General features: G+C 45.0%; 1 protein-coding gene across 4 annotated transcripts in view; it reads right to left on the bottom strand.

Moving 5' to 3' along the window:
- Positions 1-16,561, bottom strand: part of plxnd1 (plexin D1) — a 104,492-nt gene that overhangs the window by 76,627 nt on the left and 11,304 nt on the right. For all 4 annotated transcript variants that reach the window (XM_032558079.1, XM_032558236.1, XM_032557997.1 and 1 more), the window contains exons 3-4: positions 15,671-15,802; positions 14,003-14,103 (exon numbers count right to left, since the gene is read on the bottom strand). In XM_032558079.1, coding sequence (XP_032413970.1) covers positions 14,003-14,103; positions 15,671-15,802 — 233 coding nt within the window. The remainder of the gene's footprint in view (positions 1-14,002; positions 14,104-15,670; positions 15,803-16,561) is intronic.

Genomic DNA, 16,561 nt, shown 5'->3' with positions numbered 1-16,561 from the left:
AAGTGTTACATTTTAGTCTGAACCGACCACCATTCCTTTAATATTGACTGTCTTTATGACACTTTTTATGACTGGCTGTTGTCCTATGGATCTCTGTAGCTCTACCAGAGTTACCTTTGCCCTCTAAAGAGCTTCTGTGATTATTGCTCCCTTGCCTGGTCCTGCATGTTTTAGCACTTAAAAGAGTGTTTAAAAGGGTTCTGCAACCCTTAGTATCATGCTGACAAGATAACACTGTGATTTGAATTGGTTGTGTTGGTACAGAGACACATCTAAAACATGCAGGACAGGGGGCCCTAAGGACTAATCTCTATGAGGTATCCAAAGCTTGTGGTAATCTTTTGCAATCTTAAAACTGGCTTTAAACATCTTCACACCCTTCTCCCTGACACGTCTGCAAATTTCCTTGGTCTTCATGATGCTATTTGTCCACTAATGTTGTGATAGTCCCAGTTATTTTAGGTTTGTCTATCAGTTAAATAACTACACTCTCTGGTTTTAGCATCACAAAGTGTGAAAAAGTTTGATTAATTCTGCAAATCACTGACACAACATGGCCACATAGGCTTTAAACTCCACCTTGCTTACGAAACTCTCTCAGTCCCATTTGACGCTACGATCACATATAATAATTGCTTGTCAACGCTGCATCTTGTAATTGAGAATTGTGCATGTGTGAACGCAGAGCTTTAAGGTCAACATTTCATCCTTTGCGAAGAAAGCACGAACTTTTCAGTTTCCATTTCATTCCAGAACTTGTCAAAGTCTCACCGTTGGGTTTCACGGTCTGCTTCCCGCAGATTTATGAGGTGCTCTGGTCTCCTAATGTCACATTCAGACCTCGGCTGTCAGTTTGCCTGGCTCGGCACAGGAGACCACTTGACTGTAGGTCACACGCATTGCTATGGTAACCCATACGGCAGGCGCCAAGATCAGGAACCAGTCGCAGATATCAGAATAACAAAAACTACCAGACTGGGACTTAATCTGCATGAAGCAACAGTGCATCCATGAATCTGTATGTTTGTTTCAAGGACACATTTAAAGTATCTCGTTTGTAAAATAATGAATTCCTGGTACAGGAAAGATTGTGAAAGGCCATTCGACAAGCAACATGGCCTCACACTTTGACTTGTGTTTCACTAATGAACTTCAATGTTGGCACAGAGTTCAGTTCATCTGTAGCTCTGACTGGAAGGACAAAGTGACCTTTCAGTCAGAGCTACAGAAGAATCAAAAGGGGGGTCCATTTAGTGTCCTCCTCACATGTCCCATTATGAGCTTGGCACATCCCACTTTATTTCACACTTTAGTGGTTGTTTTAAAATAAAGTGTGTGGCCATGTGCCTGTAAGTGTGAGGATTTGTGTTCAAGGAAAGTAGACATCCAAAATCTCAGTCCCACTGGCACTTAGGGACCTGCAGGGTCTGTGAGGTCAGCTACTGAGCTAAAAATAAAAATGATGGCTCTGGAAGCAATGTGAAAAAAAGAAAAGAAACCCAGACACAAACAAACTCATAAACTCTGAACACATTCTCAACGGTCCCACGTTGAGAGGGGATTTTGCTCACCCTCACAATGCACACAGGATTATAATTACCACTTGCTTTGGAATTTAGTAAAACTGTTAAGACAATGACTAAGTTTAAGATGGCAGATATCAGTGAGAGGACAAAAAATATTTTGATAACTCCAAAACTGATTGGCAGAGTCTTGGACTTTTGTAATAAACCAGCCATATAATCTTGATGGTGACACTTTTACAACAACTTTAATGAAATCATGTTTATGTGAGCTGTGCCAAAGTGCAGCCTTCATGCTTATTAAAGGCTTAGCTGCACAAAGGTAGGAATACAAGCAAATGAAATATTATTTTAGTATATTATACTGATTATATTGGTTGAAATTACTTTTAACTCATTTCATTTACCCACATCATGATGTTTTAAATACCTAACATGACTTAACCCTGTCATGTCCACGAAGCGGTGCTGTGAATGTGTGTTGTCTCCTACCCTCTCTCCTGCAGGGCGTGTCGGACAGGAGCGGCCAGCTGGAGCTCATCTATTCATCAGGAGGAGCGTTTTTATAGAAGCCGGATCCTGATAGCGCTGCCAGATGGTTCTACGCTTCCAGTGAGTTCCTGTTCCTGGTCAAAAAGTCCTCGTTCCGAAGTAATCCTCGTTTCTGGTCTATAAGAGGGTCTGGTTTGGCCTCTCGTCCGGCTCCTGCTCACAGCCGTCCCCCGTCTCCTGCCTGGCTCCGTTTCCTGTCCGTCCGCCTTCGTTGCTGGATTCCCCCCCCCCCCTCGCTCAACGCGCTCGCCTGCCTGTCCACCCATCGACCCCAGTGGATGCTCCGTCCACCTGTCTGCCCCCCCCGCTGCTGGTCACAAATAAATTCGAACTTACCTTTTGCTGGTGTGGCGTTTGTAGTTGTTTCTGCACTAGAGTCTGTGAACAAACATGTCAGAACCATCTGGCCATGTTGACTCTGCAGCGCAACTACGAACTGCAGTAACAGAGCAAGGAGTTCTGTTAGGCCGCCATAACAACGCGCTTCAGGCTATGCAGCAGCAGCAGTCTGAGCTAACGCAGAGCCTTTCCGAACTGTCGCAGCAGCTGAAGGAGATAAGTGCTAAGATCAAGCTGTCTGCCGCAGGAACCGGTACTCCTGCCGCCTCGCCTGCTCCCGTCACTACCTCCCCTTCACCCAGCTTCCGTGAGGTTATTTCCCCTCCGCCGGAGCCGTTTTCCGGGGAGCAGGGTAAGTGCAGGGGTTTCCTGCTCCAGTGTGCTCTGGTTTTTGGCCGATCGCCTCAATCCTTCCGCGATGACGCCAGTAAGATTTCATATGTCGTTGGTCTTTTAAGAGGCAAGGCCCTGAAATGGGCTGAGGCGATAATTAACGAGTCAAGCGTGCATCGTTACTCATATGATGACTTTATTGAGTCCTTCAAGCAGGTTTTTGATATGGCAGCCAGTAGGGAGGACGCTAGCAAGAGACTTTGGGAGCTACGACAGGGTAACCGGCCTGTCTCTGAACTCGTAGTGGAGTTCCACATTCTGGCTGCTGAGACGGGGTGGAACAGTGCGGCTCTTAAAGGGGCTTTCCGCAACGCTCTCTCCGAGAGGATGAAAGATGAACTTTCTTACCGTGACGAATCTAAGACTCTCGAGGAGCTAATCAATCTAGCAGTCCGGATTGATAACCGGATACGGGAGAGGTCCAGACAACGATCCGGGACCTCCGCAGTCCCGTCTAGGACCGAGGTTCCCAGAGTCACATCTCCGACCCCGAGTTCCCCTTCGTCCCCATTACCACCGCCTGAACCTATGGAGATTGGTCGGGCCCGGCTCACTCCCGAGGAGCGTCAACGGCGGAGAGACGCCGGATGCTGCTTGTACTGCGGGGTTCCCGCCCACTTCATCGCCAACTGCCCTGTTCGCCCAAAAGCCGGGGCCCGTCAGTAAGCGTGGGGGTACTGGCGGGCAAACTCACCACCAAACCTCATGTGAGTATCCCTTCCCTTCTTTGTATCCGTCGAGAGACGCATCCCATACTAGCATTTATTGATTCAGGGGCCGAGCAAAACTTAATCAGTCCAGAGGTTGTTAAGGAGTATGACATCCCGGTCCACACTCTCTCTGCCCCCATTCCAGTGTCGGCATTGGACGGAGGTCCATTAACTACCATAACCTGCCGCACTGACCCACTCTCGTTAGTGGTTTCAGGAAATCACCATGAACAGATTTCTTTTTTTGTGTTTCCGACCGAGTCCGCCCCCCTGGTTCTTGGTTACCCTTGGTTACAGACTCACAACCCGCACATTAACTGGTCTAATGGTCTCATTGAGTCGTGGAGCGAACACTGTCATAGTTGCTGTTTACAATCTGCCGTCCCTAGGGGGCCCCCCAGCCCTACTGCAGAACCTGAACCCCCAGACTTATCATCGGTTCCCACCGAGTATCATGATCTTAAGAGAGTTTTCAATAAGGCACTAGCTCTATCTCTCCCTGCACACCGCCCTTATGATTGTGCAATTGAATTGCTCCCTGGAGCCCCCCTGCCTTCAGGCAGACTTTACAATCTGTCAAGACCTGAACATGAAGCCATGGAGAGATACATTTCTGAGTCTGTTTCCGCAGGCATAATCCGTCCCTCCTCTTCTCCCATGGGGGCGGGGTTTTTCTTTGTCCAAAAGAAAGACAAGTCACTCCGTCCCTGCATTGATTATCGGGGGCTTAATCAAATTACCGTCAAGAACAAATACTCTCTCCCTCTCATCTCTTCATCCTTTGAGTCGGTCCAAAGGGCCACCATTTTCTCCAAATTAGATCTGCGCAATGCTTACCACTTAGTGCGAATAAGAGAGGGAGACGAATGGAAGACTGCTTTCAAGACCCACATTGGACATTTTGAATACTTGGTTATGCCTTTTGGACTTTGCAACGCTCCAGCAGTTTTCCAGGCCCTAGTAAATGATGTCCTTCGGGATTACTTGAATGTTTTTGTGTTTGTCTATTTGGATGACATTCTAATCTTCTCCAACAGTATCACCGAACACCGGACCCACGTAAGGAAGGTTCTTCAACGTTTACTGGAGAATAACCTGTTTGTGAAAGCAGAGAAATGTGAGTTTCATAAACCATCCTTGACCTTCCTGGGTTTTGTGTTTGAGGGAGGACAGGTGAGGCCCAGCCCTGAGAAGACCCAGGCTGTCCAGGAGTGGCCAGTTCCAACTTCCAGGAAGCAGCTGCAGCGCTTCCTAGGTTTCTCGAACTTCTACAGGCGGTTCATCAGAGGCTTCAGTTTGGTGGCCGCCCCCCTCACGGCTCTTACCTCTATCAAGAGACCTTTTTCCTGGACCCAAGAAGCTGACCGGGCCTTCTCAGAGCTCAAGAAGAGGTTTGTTAACGCACCCATTCTGATTCACCCAGACCCATCTACTCAGTTCATATTAGAGGTGGATGCATCCGACACCGGGGTAGGGGCCGTTCTGTCCCAACGGTCTCACCTCGATAATAAGCTTCACCCATGCGCCTTTTTCTCTAAACGTTTCACTCCTCCCGAACGCAATTATAACATTGGCGACAAGGAGCTCCTAGCCATCAAATTGGCTTTGGAGGAATGGCGACACTGGCTTGAAGGCACAGAGCAGCCCATCCTGGTCTGGACAGACCATAAAAACTTAGCCTACCTGCAGTCTGCTAAGCGCCTGAACCCTAGACAGGCCCGCTGGACGCTGTTCTTTTCCCGTTTTAACCTGACAATCACATACCGCCCTGGGTCCAAAAATTCTAAACCAGACGCCCTCTCCAGACAGCATTCCCCTGACAGCTTGGATGACTCCTCCAAGAGTGTCCTCCCGCCCACCTGTACGGTCGGTTCCATCACATGGGAGCTGGAGAGTTCCCTCAAAGCAGCCCTAGCAGGTGAACCGGACCCTGGAGGAGGTCCCCCCAATCGAACCTTTGTCCCCACCTCCATGCGGTGTCAAGTGATCCATTGGGGTCACGCATCGAGGTTCTCCTGTCACTCTGGGGTTAGCCGCACTATTGGACTCCTCCGACGCTATTTTTGGTGGCCATCCCTTAACCAGGATGTGCAGGAATATGTCAGGGCCTGCAGCGCCTGTGCTAGGGGTAAATCGTCCTACCGCCCTCCTGCCGGCCTGCTCCAGCCTCTCGAAGTCCCTTCACGTCCCTGGTCTCACATTGCCCTGGACTTCATCACTGGTCTTCCCTCCTCCCATAATAAATCAGTCATTCTCACCATCATTGACAGGTTCTCCAAGGCATGCCACCTAGTGGCATTGGCCAAGCTCCCGTCGGCCCCCGAGACAGCCAGACTCCTTTTACAGCATGTCTTCCGCCTGCACGGCATCCCATCTGAGATTGTCTCCGACAGAGGGCCTCAGTTTGTCTCACATGTGTGGAAGGATTTTTGCTCCACGCTAGGGGCCAAGCCCTGTCTATCTTCTGGCTTCCACCCCCAGACCAACGGACAATGTGAGAGACTTAATCAGGAGCTGGAGAATACCCTGCGTTGTGTTTGTGCATCTAATCCTGGTTCTTGGAGCACCCACCTACCTTGGGTGGAGTATGCGCACAACACGCATGTCTCGGCCGCTACAGGCTTTTCCCCGTTTGAAGCCTCTATTGGCTACCAGCCACCTCTCCTACCGTCCTCTTTTCCAGAATCAGCCACCCCTTCTGTTAAAACCCACCTCAGAAGGTGTCAGAGAGTGTGGGGGCAAACTAAGGCTGCCCTGCAACGCACCTCCTTTCAGAATAAAAGGATAGCTGACAGACGACGTATGCCGGCTCCCCAGTACACCCCTGGCCAAGAGGTTTGGCTCTCTTCGAAGGATTTTCCCCTTAAGTCCACCTCTAAGAAACTCTCTCCTAGGTTCCTTGGCCCTTTTACCATCATTTCGGTCATGAGCCCCTCTACAGTGCGCCTCAAACTCCCTTCTCACCTCCGGGTTCACCCGGTTTTTCATGTTTCTCAGATCAAGCCTGTTCATTCCAGTCCCTTGTGCCCTCCACCGGACCCCCCTCCACCCTCCCGGCTAGTGGATGGCCATCCTGCCTTTTCTGTCCGACGCATCCTGGCGGTCCGCCCTCGTGGGCGGGGCCGTCAATATCTGGTGGACTGGGAGGGGTATGGACCGGAACATCGGTCCTGGATTCCCCGTTCCTTTATTTTGGACCCTGATCTCATCTCTTCCTTCGAGAGGTCGTCTGCTCCTACCTCTAGTTGTCCGCCAAGAGGCGTCCATTAAGGGGGAGGGTACTGTCATGTCCACGAAGCGGTGCTGTGAATGTGTGTTGTCTCCTACCCTCTCTCCTGCAGGGCGTGTCGGACAGGAGCGGCCAGCTGGAGCTCATCTATTCATCAGGAGGAGCGTTTTTATAGAAGCCGGATCCTGATAGCGCTGCCAGATGGTTCTACGCTTCCAGTGAGTTCCTGTTCCTGGTCAAAAAGTCCTCGTTCCGAAGTAATCCTCGTTTCTGGTCTATAAGAGGGTCTGGTTTGGCCTCTCGTCCGGCTCCTGCTCACAGCCGTCCCCCGTCTCCTGCCTGGCTCCGTTTCCTGTCCGTCCGCCTTCGTTGCTGGATTCCCCCCCCCCCCCTCGCTCAACGCGCTCGCCTGCCTGTCCACCCATCGACCCCAGTGGATGCTCCGTCCACCTGTCTGCCCCCCCCGCTGCTGGTCACAAATAAATTCGAACTTACCTTTTGCTGGTGTGGCGTTTGTAGTTGTTTCTGCACTAGAGTCTGTGAACAAACATGTCAAACCCCAGTATAGGCATCAACTGTCTAAAGCTATTACTGATGTGTCATATGGGAATGCATGGCAATACAAACATTATCCTTAATGTTAAGGATAATGCTGTCCTTTAAAATCAGGATATTGTGCAAACTGATGTTAAATTTGATACTTCATATTATGCAGTTTTATGAAAAGCATTGTATTTTCTCTTATCTTGAGCCACATGCCTGCTTATAGGATAGATTACTATAAAGTCAACAGTGAATGCAGCAGCCCACTCTCGCCATGGTCAAGATGCTGTGATGATACCAAGGCAGTCTTTCCAGCCAAACAGTCAAAAATGAATATATTTTATTAATGAAAAACAACTGATGAGAAGAGGAGAGAAGAGAAGAGAATAAAGGCTTTTTGTTCTTCACTGCTCAACCGTTGAATTTCTTTCCCCCACTCATCTCTATATTCAATAAACATTTCAACTCCTAAAATGATTTTTCTCAAGCCGTCCCAAGATTAACTTGCTCCCTATCTTGTCTAAAAAAAGTTTTACTCTTTCGAGATATATTTCTTCCATATGTCAGTATGTAACTCAAAGTATTTAGGTCGCTGGATTTGATGAAGGCGACTTGATGTAGTTCCAACCAAGCACCAGAAAGGGAATGAAAGTGTTTTGATTCTGGAATATTTGTTAGCACCATATGGGCTGATCGTAGTATTTCTGAAAATGCTGATCTTCAGTGAGATTTTCATGCAGAATCATCTCTTTGGTTTGCAGAGAATGGATGAAAAAAGCCAAACTATCCAGTGAGAGGCAGTTGCGGCAAAAAATATGGCTCTGTGATGTCAGAGGTCACGGTCAGACTGGTTCAAGACGATAGAAAGGCAACTGCAGCTCAAATGACCACTCCACTGACCTTGCAAAACTGAGACATTCTGAAATTTGGTGTAAGAAACCAAAGAGCATAGATCCAAATGTATTATTATTAAGAAAAAAATGTATCCTTAGATGCTGTTTACGAGATCCTCCTCCATGAAAAAAGCTTTTACCACCTGTGTCTTTAATATCCTCTTTCTGACAAATGCCCGCTCGCACTAGTCTGCCAGTTGATCAAGAGATGTGAACTCTTGCTGACTGGTCCCCTGCAGGAATCCTACAAATGTGCTATATTATGATTTACGGTAGCTAAGTACGGGGGAAAAGCTGTTAAAGTATGGTTATTTTCCTCTTTCCAGTCTAAAGAGACAGGCTTTAAATCGCATCGCCTTCCAGGGGTTGGGTACATTCAGTTCAAATCAGAGAGGCATACTACAATCCTTGCTCCTACTTACACCTACTGCTAATTTAGAATCAGCAATAAACTGAATGTGCCTGTTTTTGGAAGTGGAAAGAAGCCATAAAAAACCCACAAAGGCTCAGGCAGAACATGCAAACTCCACACAGAAAGTCCCTAGGCCAACCGTCAGTTTTCTCACTGTGACAGTGCTAACCACTGTGACAGCATTTCTTGCTTTCAGCCCGGAAGAATATATTTAGTTCATGCAGTAAAGTCTAGATTTTATCTTTTAAGTGCTGAATACGTCCTAATTGGACGAAACTGAAGCAAGCATCCAGGAAATTTTATTTTACATCTCAAAAGGAAAGGAGCATCAACAAACAGCAAGAAAAAAGAAAAGAAACTCTCTCATTTCATTATCTTGAATTCATTCGTAAAATCTATTCACACCTTGCTAATTCAAACAGCAATTTGCTCTAACACTGCACTGTGGAGGAATTAGTTCAAATTATTTCACTTTTCTCTGAAGCACAAATACAGACAGCAATGGGGCGTGCCGTGGTGGCGTAGGGGATAGCGCGACCCATGTTTGGAGGCCTTGAGTCCTCGACACGGCCCGTCGCGGGTTCGACTCCCGGACCCGACGATATTTGCCGTATGTCTTCCACCCTTTCCTGTCAGCCTACTTTCATATAAGGGACACTATTTGAAAGCCCACAACAGACCCCGTGGAGGGGTAAAAAATAAAAATAAAAAAAATACAGACAGCAATGAATTTACACAAACTCTGCCCGACTTTAAAAGATGTTCAAAACAACTCCTCGAAACAACAACAAATCTAACCAGCTTCCCTGTCTCTACAGTAGTAGCCTCCCCACAGCATGGTACTACCACCACCATGTTTCACAGCAGGGCTGGCGTGGTATATGTAGGTTACATTTACACAAGACAGCTGCCTGGAAACTGCCGTTATTTCCGGATGTTGATTGGCAAAAAGCTCCACATTTAGACAGCACCACATTTAGATGGCACCGCCAGGACACCTTGAATCAGCTGTAGTTGTCATTCCAGGCCACTATATGGCACTGTGATTCTAACATGTCATCAAACGCGCATGTGCTTTTGACCCTTAGCTTCCACCTCATTGACAAAACAATAATCTATCTTCATCTCCCATTAACCAAATGTTCATGTAACGCGTAATATTCCTAATAAGAAGTTGTGTTAAATTGGACAGATTAAGTAGCACAACACAGCTCAATGCTACCTGGCATTCTTTTTATTGTTATCTGCCTGTGCACACATTGAACCCTACAGCTGTGATTTCTGTGCACAGCTGTGCCTTCTGTGCACAGCTGTGCCTGAGTCATGAGACCTTCACTTCTTCACACCCCCCAGAGTGTCTGAAGAGGTGGGAAGCTGTCACACTTGTGGAGTTCCTCAGACCTCCGCACAGGGTGGCACAGAAAAGTTTCACTCAGATCTGGTTTCAAAACGTGTCGGTGTGAGAGACTGCGATCATCGGCGACAGGTAAAAGAGGCAAAACTGTCGCGGCTTTACTGAAGAGTGGTGTAAACGGGGCAGCAGTTGCTTTTTCACCACGATAGCATTCCCTCAGCATGATGCCAACACCACTATGCTTCACGGTGCAAGAAGGTCAAGAAGTTCATTGTTCTATTCATCTGACTAGACCACTTTCTTCCACCATTTTCTTGTTTCTTGGAGTTTGCACCCTGCAAACTACAAATCTTGCTGCATTATTTAAACAATAGCTTTCTCTAAGCCACCCTTCCATAAAGACCAGATTTGTGAAGTATACTACTAATAGTTGTCCTACTGTTGGGAGAGGAAAACAACAAACTCACTCATAGAGGGGTTTTTTTCTTTCCTAAAATGTATTCACACCTTGCCTGCTAATTCAAACAGCAATTTTCTCAAACACTGCACTGTGAAGAAATTAATTCAAAGCACTTCACTTTCTTTTGAAACACTAACATGCACGGCAATGAAAATACAGTTCTGACATGCAAACACTCGTCCTCTCCCTCTCCACGCTCTGCCAGACTTTAAAAGCTTTTTCAAAAAAGCTCCTTTAAAATAAACAGAGTCAACATTTTCAGCTAAAATATGACCTGTGAAAACTCATCACCCCCCAGAGTGTCTGAAGAGGTGGGAAGCCAGTGAAGCTGTTAAACAGCAGCAGAACATATGAGCTTCTGAAGTGCTCACGCCAACACGAACTAACGTAGACACACACACACACACACCCCTACACTGAGAGATAAGAACATGCAGATAAGCATGATAATTTGTGAATAGCAAAGATGGCATGTCATGCATAATTTGATTCAAATAAAGATATTTAAGTGCTTTCTCGTGACATGTGGCAGATTAAACCAGTGCCGGCATGAAAGCAGTGATCAAGGACTGGGTTTTATCTCTGCCAGAGAAACTAGCTCTCTTTTTCTGACAACAATGCCACCTCACACAAGAGAACAGACATGTTTTCGTGCTCCCTCCACATTGCGGATGTGCCGAGAGACGTCAGAGCCGTGCATATAATCAAACTGACCCCCAAAGGGACAGTGGCGGCTTCACAGATTGCGAAATCTAGTAGTTTGGTTTTTCCTCCTCTGCTCCCAGTGTCGGTCGTTGTATCAGACAGTGAGGTGATGAAGGAGATCATCCACCCCCACACTACATCCCCCAGGCCTCGAAACCACAAAGCCAGCCCAGCGGCCGGCAGGCCTGGCCAAACAGTGCATCAAACACACAAACACTCATGACATCAGCTCCCTGGCCTCTGAGAGCCAGAGAGAGACACACACTCACGCTGACACTTGCATGCAGGCTTACACACTTTGACATTTCCTTGTAAAAAGAACCAGTGTGCTCGCTCCCTCCCACTACCATCATCACAATCAACGCTCCTTTGTAGAGGGATAGGAAAGGGGACAGGGGCACAGGGGGAGGAGAAGACGAGAACTAGGGAGACAGGGTGGCAGGCAGAGAGATAGATGGCTAAAATTCTCAAAGCTACTGGAGAATAGAAGGGCAAAGAATGAAAAAAAAGGAAAGCGGAGGAAAGGGAGGGTCGCTAGAGTAAAAAATGCAGTGAAGTGAGAAACAAAGAGGAATAAAAACAACAGATAGATAAATAGGGAGAGGAGACAGGGAGATAACAATGAGCAATGCTGGGTTTTAGTTGACTGAAGCCCTGGGCAAGTCCCTACCTCTGCTCACCACATCCTTTCTCATCTTTTCTTTGTAATTCTAATATTCTAATGTAGGTCCTGATACTTTTTTAAAGTCTGTGTGTACATATAAATGTACATATGGTCTGAATAGGCATTAAATCATAAATCACCAGTGACACCACATTCAGATGAAGCTCTTTGCATTTTTTCCCAATGTTTAAAGATCAACAAAACATCTTTGAAAAGAAATGTCAATGTTCTGGTGAAATTAATCAACAAGTAGCTCACAGCAACAGTTTCATGATCATTGTCAAGTGTCTGGCATCCCAAGATAAGTAAGTCTTCATCGATGCAGCCAAAGTGTTTTCATAGTGATGTATGAGATGGATTGAGAGCATTGTTGGGACATTGCAGCAATGTTTAAGTTGTAACCATGTAACCTCTGTAACAGTGGCGCACAAGTATAGAACACTTAAAGTATAAAAGCTGCAGTGGTCATGATGTAAATATTTGTGAGTGTTATTTACCTAACAAGGGCATCGTACTGTTCTACTGAAAAGCAAGGCAGATCTGCTCCAAATTGAAACCTCTAAATCAGACCACACCTTCGGTGCCATTATCAGTGTCTGGCACAGTACAGGGGAAAACTCAGTCCTAATAGCTCAAGTCACAGTGTTTTCATGTCAGATATCCAATAATTTTCCAGACTATCCTTTTTACGCCAATGGATGGATGGAGCCAACATTTATAAACAATGGGATAGAAAACAATGTCTTTTATTTTACTTTTATTTTTTGTTTGTGTAGCCAATTAAACCTGAAAATACTTCAGATCACTTTTCAATTGCAATGAAAACGCAATAAGCAATACAGAAACTCAAAAGTTTTTTGTTTTGTTTTGGGTTTTTTTTGTATGTCGTCCCAAAAGCTCTGCTGCCAGGATGTTAGGCCATATCTCTCATATCAAAAACCACCACTGACAATGAGACAGTGAGACAGGCTGATCACATACACACAGACACACTTCGTTTTAACCCCTCCAGCTCTTAACGACCTCTAGCAGCCTTAGAACCTCTAGAGCTGCAGCACAGCTTGTCACTAAATTCACTACCTGGACTGATCTGCTTTAATCACTGGCAACTAACAAGAACACAGATCCAAATAAACACAGCTCGACGGCACTCATATTCTGACATGGGTCCAGAAAGCCCATCCAGACTCAGTCACATTAATCACTGTGTACTTCTACCAGCTCACAGCTCCACTCCAGCCAAGTCACTCCTCATCAGGCACTCCCACCCTCAGACTGCCCCAGAGCCAAGGGAACACTCCAAACAATAATGTTACTCCCAAGTCTGAGGCTCAATGGAAAGCAAATCAATAATGATTCAGAGACAGTTTTTCAAACCCAACACACACTCTGCTAGTGCCAAGGCGACACTTTCAAACCGAGAGTGACAAATCTCAAAACCAGGAAAAGAGTCAGTGGTTTTGACTGTGCCTCAAATATCAATGCGGCAAACAGAAGTGATTTCATCAAACTATCGGTCTCTGCTTTTATTGCTTTTAAAGGACTGCTAAGTCAGATCACTCTGTAGCACAGCATCACAGCAGCAGTTAAACTTCCGCATTTAACTAGAAAGACGAAGTGAATCTTTCCACCCTTCATCCTTTCTGATTATGTCAACAACCATGTGGCATGAGTGTGGCACTATATCACATGGTAATTTGACTCAATTATGTTTTACCAGAAGAAAATCAAGAAAAACACAATACAATAAAGGTTGTTTTCACACCTGACAGTCCAGTGGTCTTGGTTCGATAAAGGGCCAAATTTGCAACGTTTGTTACATTTTCAGCTGTGTCAAACAAACCAAAACCTGAAAACCTGAGAAACCTGTTCACCCCTTTGCCTGTAGTGGCACTGCATCAAGAACCACAGAAGGAAACAACACAAAACCCTCTGAAGAAGACACTGAGCACAACTTCATTCTTCATGAAATGCAAACAAAAACAAAGCTGCATCAGGGAGGTTTATCTTCTTGTCTGACCATAATTCATATATTCGAATTGTGCCAAAGTTCACTTTAACCGAACCAAGACCTACTTATCAGAGTTTACTGTGATTTCAATCCTCCCCAAATGAACTGTGTAGGCAAACAAACTAGAGTTTGATCAAAGTGAACTAAGCAGGGCTGGTGTGAATGCACCCTAAAAGAAAGACATTTCAAAACCACAAAAGGTTGTCATTCTCACCTGTTCTCCAAAGTGCACCAACCACAGTAGGCGTCTCTAGCCCCCAAGCAGTCAGTGCAGCTCTTCCACTGGTCACATTCTGCTACTTTTACTCTCAGCATCTGTACACAACAGCAACAACAATTAAAAAAAAAAGATTAAGTAAAGAGATTTTTGTTTTTAACAAACTTGCTGGTATGGTAGAAGACAAATAAATAACAGCAATTTACTCTGACAGCTCTGAACATCAGTTAATATGTCACTGAACAAATGCACTCCACAACATCTGCTAGCTACAGCTTGTCAGAAGTCGGGATTTGCTTCTTTTTCTCTGTTGCCTAATCTTTGTAATTAGGTCATCTGTGGGATTTGGACTGCTGGGCGGACATAACAAGCAATTTAATGATGTAGTCTGGCCTCTGGGAAAATAGTAATTTCTAGCATTCCCAATGGATAATGCCATAAATGAACTTAAAAATAGTCCATAAATTGGTCAGCAGAAAGTTGCAGCTTCAGTTATTATATAGGAAAATAGGTAATGACAGAGCATTATTTTGCTGTTATAAATATACTTTTCTTCATTTTAAAAAGCAGATTCTGTGGGTAGTAGATTGTGTATTGTTTTTGACAAGGAACATGAAAAAGGGGATTTTGTAGTTGTCCCTGTTGTTATTATTATTATCATCATTAATATGACCCAGAAGGGTTGACAAAATGCAGAATCCACAACAGCACAAAAGCTACAACAGAAGCTATCCTAGCATGTTTAGCATAACTTTAATTTTAATATTACCTCCTTTTTAGCGTAACTTCAGCATGGGCTTTTGTTGATGCATTTTGTTTTTGTTTATTTATTTATTTATTTATACATTTCTGGGTCACTGTACATATACCATTGTTGTTATCCCTGGTTTCAATGTCTAAATTGGTGAAATTACAATAAAATGGAAAAGAAAAGCATAACATTACACTAGCAGCGATTGGTCAGTTTTTACTGACTGAGAAGCTCTGGTCACAAATAGCTGGTAGGTCCTAAATTTTGTCAGCTGCTGGATTTGGCTAATAAATATTTGCTGTTTGTTTAAATTTATATTTATGTATAGTAATGCTGAGAATTTTATACCTGTTTTTTCTACAGTGCTATCTATCTAGAACACATACGCATGGCAGGTTGCAAAGAACAATGCATTTGTGTCACATTTCCAAACTTTGAGGTCAAACTATTAAATTTTAAGTAAAATGTTAAAGATTTCAACATGACATTCAAGAGGTTATGGATCGTGCTGTATGTTGCTAACAAGATCTTTTGCAACAACCTCCCATAAAATGTGTGAAAACAACTTCAGCTCATCAGTGTGCATATCAAAATGTGTCTGCAACAGGAAGCAAAGTGATTTAACCTCTTAGCAGAAGAAATTCAGGTACACTGATGCTATGTGACATAAATGCAGTAGGTGCAACCGCATGCAGCCATAAGTGCGGCAGTTATGAAACCATCTGGGAGCTTTGAACTCTGAAGGAGCTCAGAGCGACACAACAAATCTAACTGTGTTCTGCTAAATGGAAGCAATGAGCCTGGATTTTAGCAGATGTGTTCTGAAAGTGGTTCTTGTGGTTCCTCTGTGACATCTGTGCAGATTAGCAGTAAACATCTACCGTCTGAAACCTTGTCTGTACTCGGGTGCTTACGTGGTGAGAGGTCATGACATAAAGAAAATTGCCATCGTTGGGGTCAAAAGTCATGATGTGGTGGACCGCTTCGCCAGCTGGCAGCTTCATGGTACTCTTGCTGGCCAACGTCATGTTAGGGAAGAGGGTCAGCTGCAAAGATAGAGTGAGGGTAGAAATCAGAGTAAAATACGATCAAACCAACCAGAGAACCTCAGTTTGGGACCACTAGTTTTATCTACACACAACATAGTTTACAAGACAACATGAATTGCATTTGCTTTCTGCTGATTGAACAAATTCAGGCTTTCTGACATTTGTCTATACACGCTTGGTGACTCCGGACAGAAACTTGCACATAATGATCTCTGCTGGGAGGCTGCTTCCACCTACAAAACTGTTTGCAAGGTTTCGTCAGCCTGCTGATCAGCTTGCTCCTTCCCATGTCGGGAAAGGTGTCATCGGAGGCTCCAAGAGCTGATTGTTGAAATATTAATGAATCGTTTGCCGAGAACAATGCAGTATTTGGCAAAAGTTTTTAGACCACTTCCAATTTCTCTATTCTTTACTTCTAAGAGTCACAATCAGTTTTCATCAGTGATTCCCGTGGCTTTAGGAATGTCGTTAAAAGTTTCTGTTTGGATTCTGGCTGCTGTTTTACTCCTTTCCCTCAAAAAGGTGGAAATTTGACAAGTCAAGCGGAGGACCAAAGAAGTATTTTAAAGCCTAAAAACCATCTAAAGGAGAACTGAGAGTCAAAGAAAAACTCCAGCAAAGAATTGATTCCATACAAGAAGCTCAATCAACCTTCACATGACCACCTCCTATATTCAAGATGTTTTGCTAAATTTAATGCAAAGTCAGCAATTTGATGCAAATGGCTCAGCAAGGGGTGAAATGAAAATGTTTACG

The sequence above is a fragment of the Xiphophorus hellerii genome, chromosome 1 (assembly GCF_003331165.1).
Source record: "Xiphophorus hellerii strain 12219 chromosome 1, Xiphophorus_hellerii-4.1, whole genome shotgun sequence".
NCBI lineage: Eukaryota > Metazoa > Chordata > Actinopteri > Cyprinodontiformes > Poeciliidae > Xiphophorus > Xiphophorus hellerii.
This window is presented reverse-complemented; position numbering and strand designations above follow the sequence as displayed.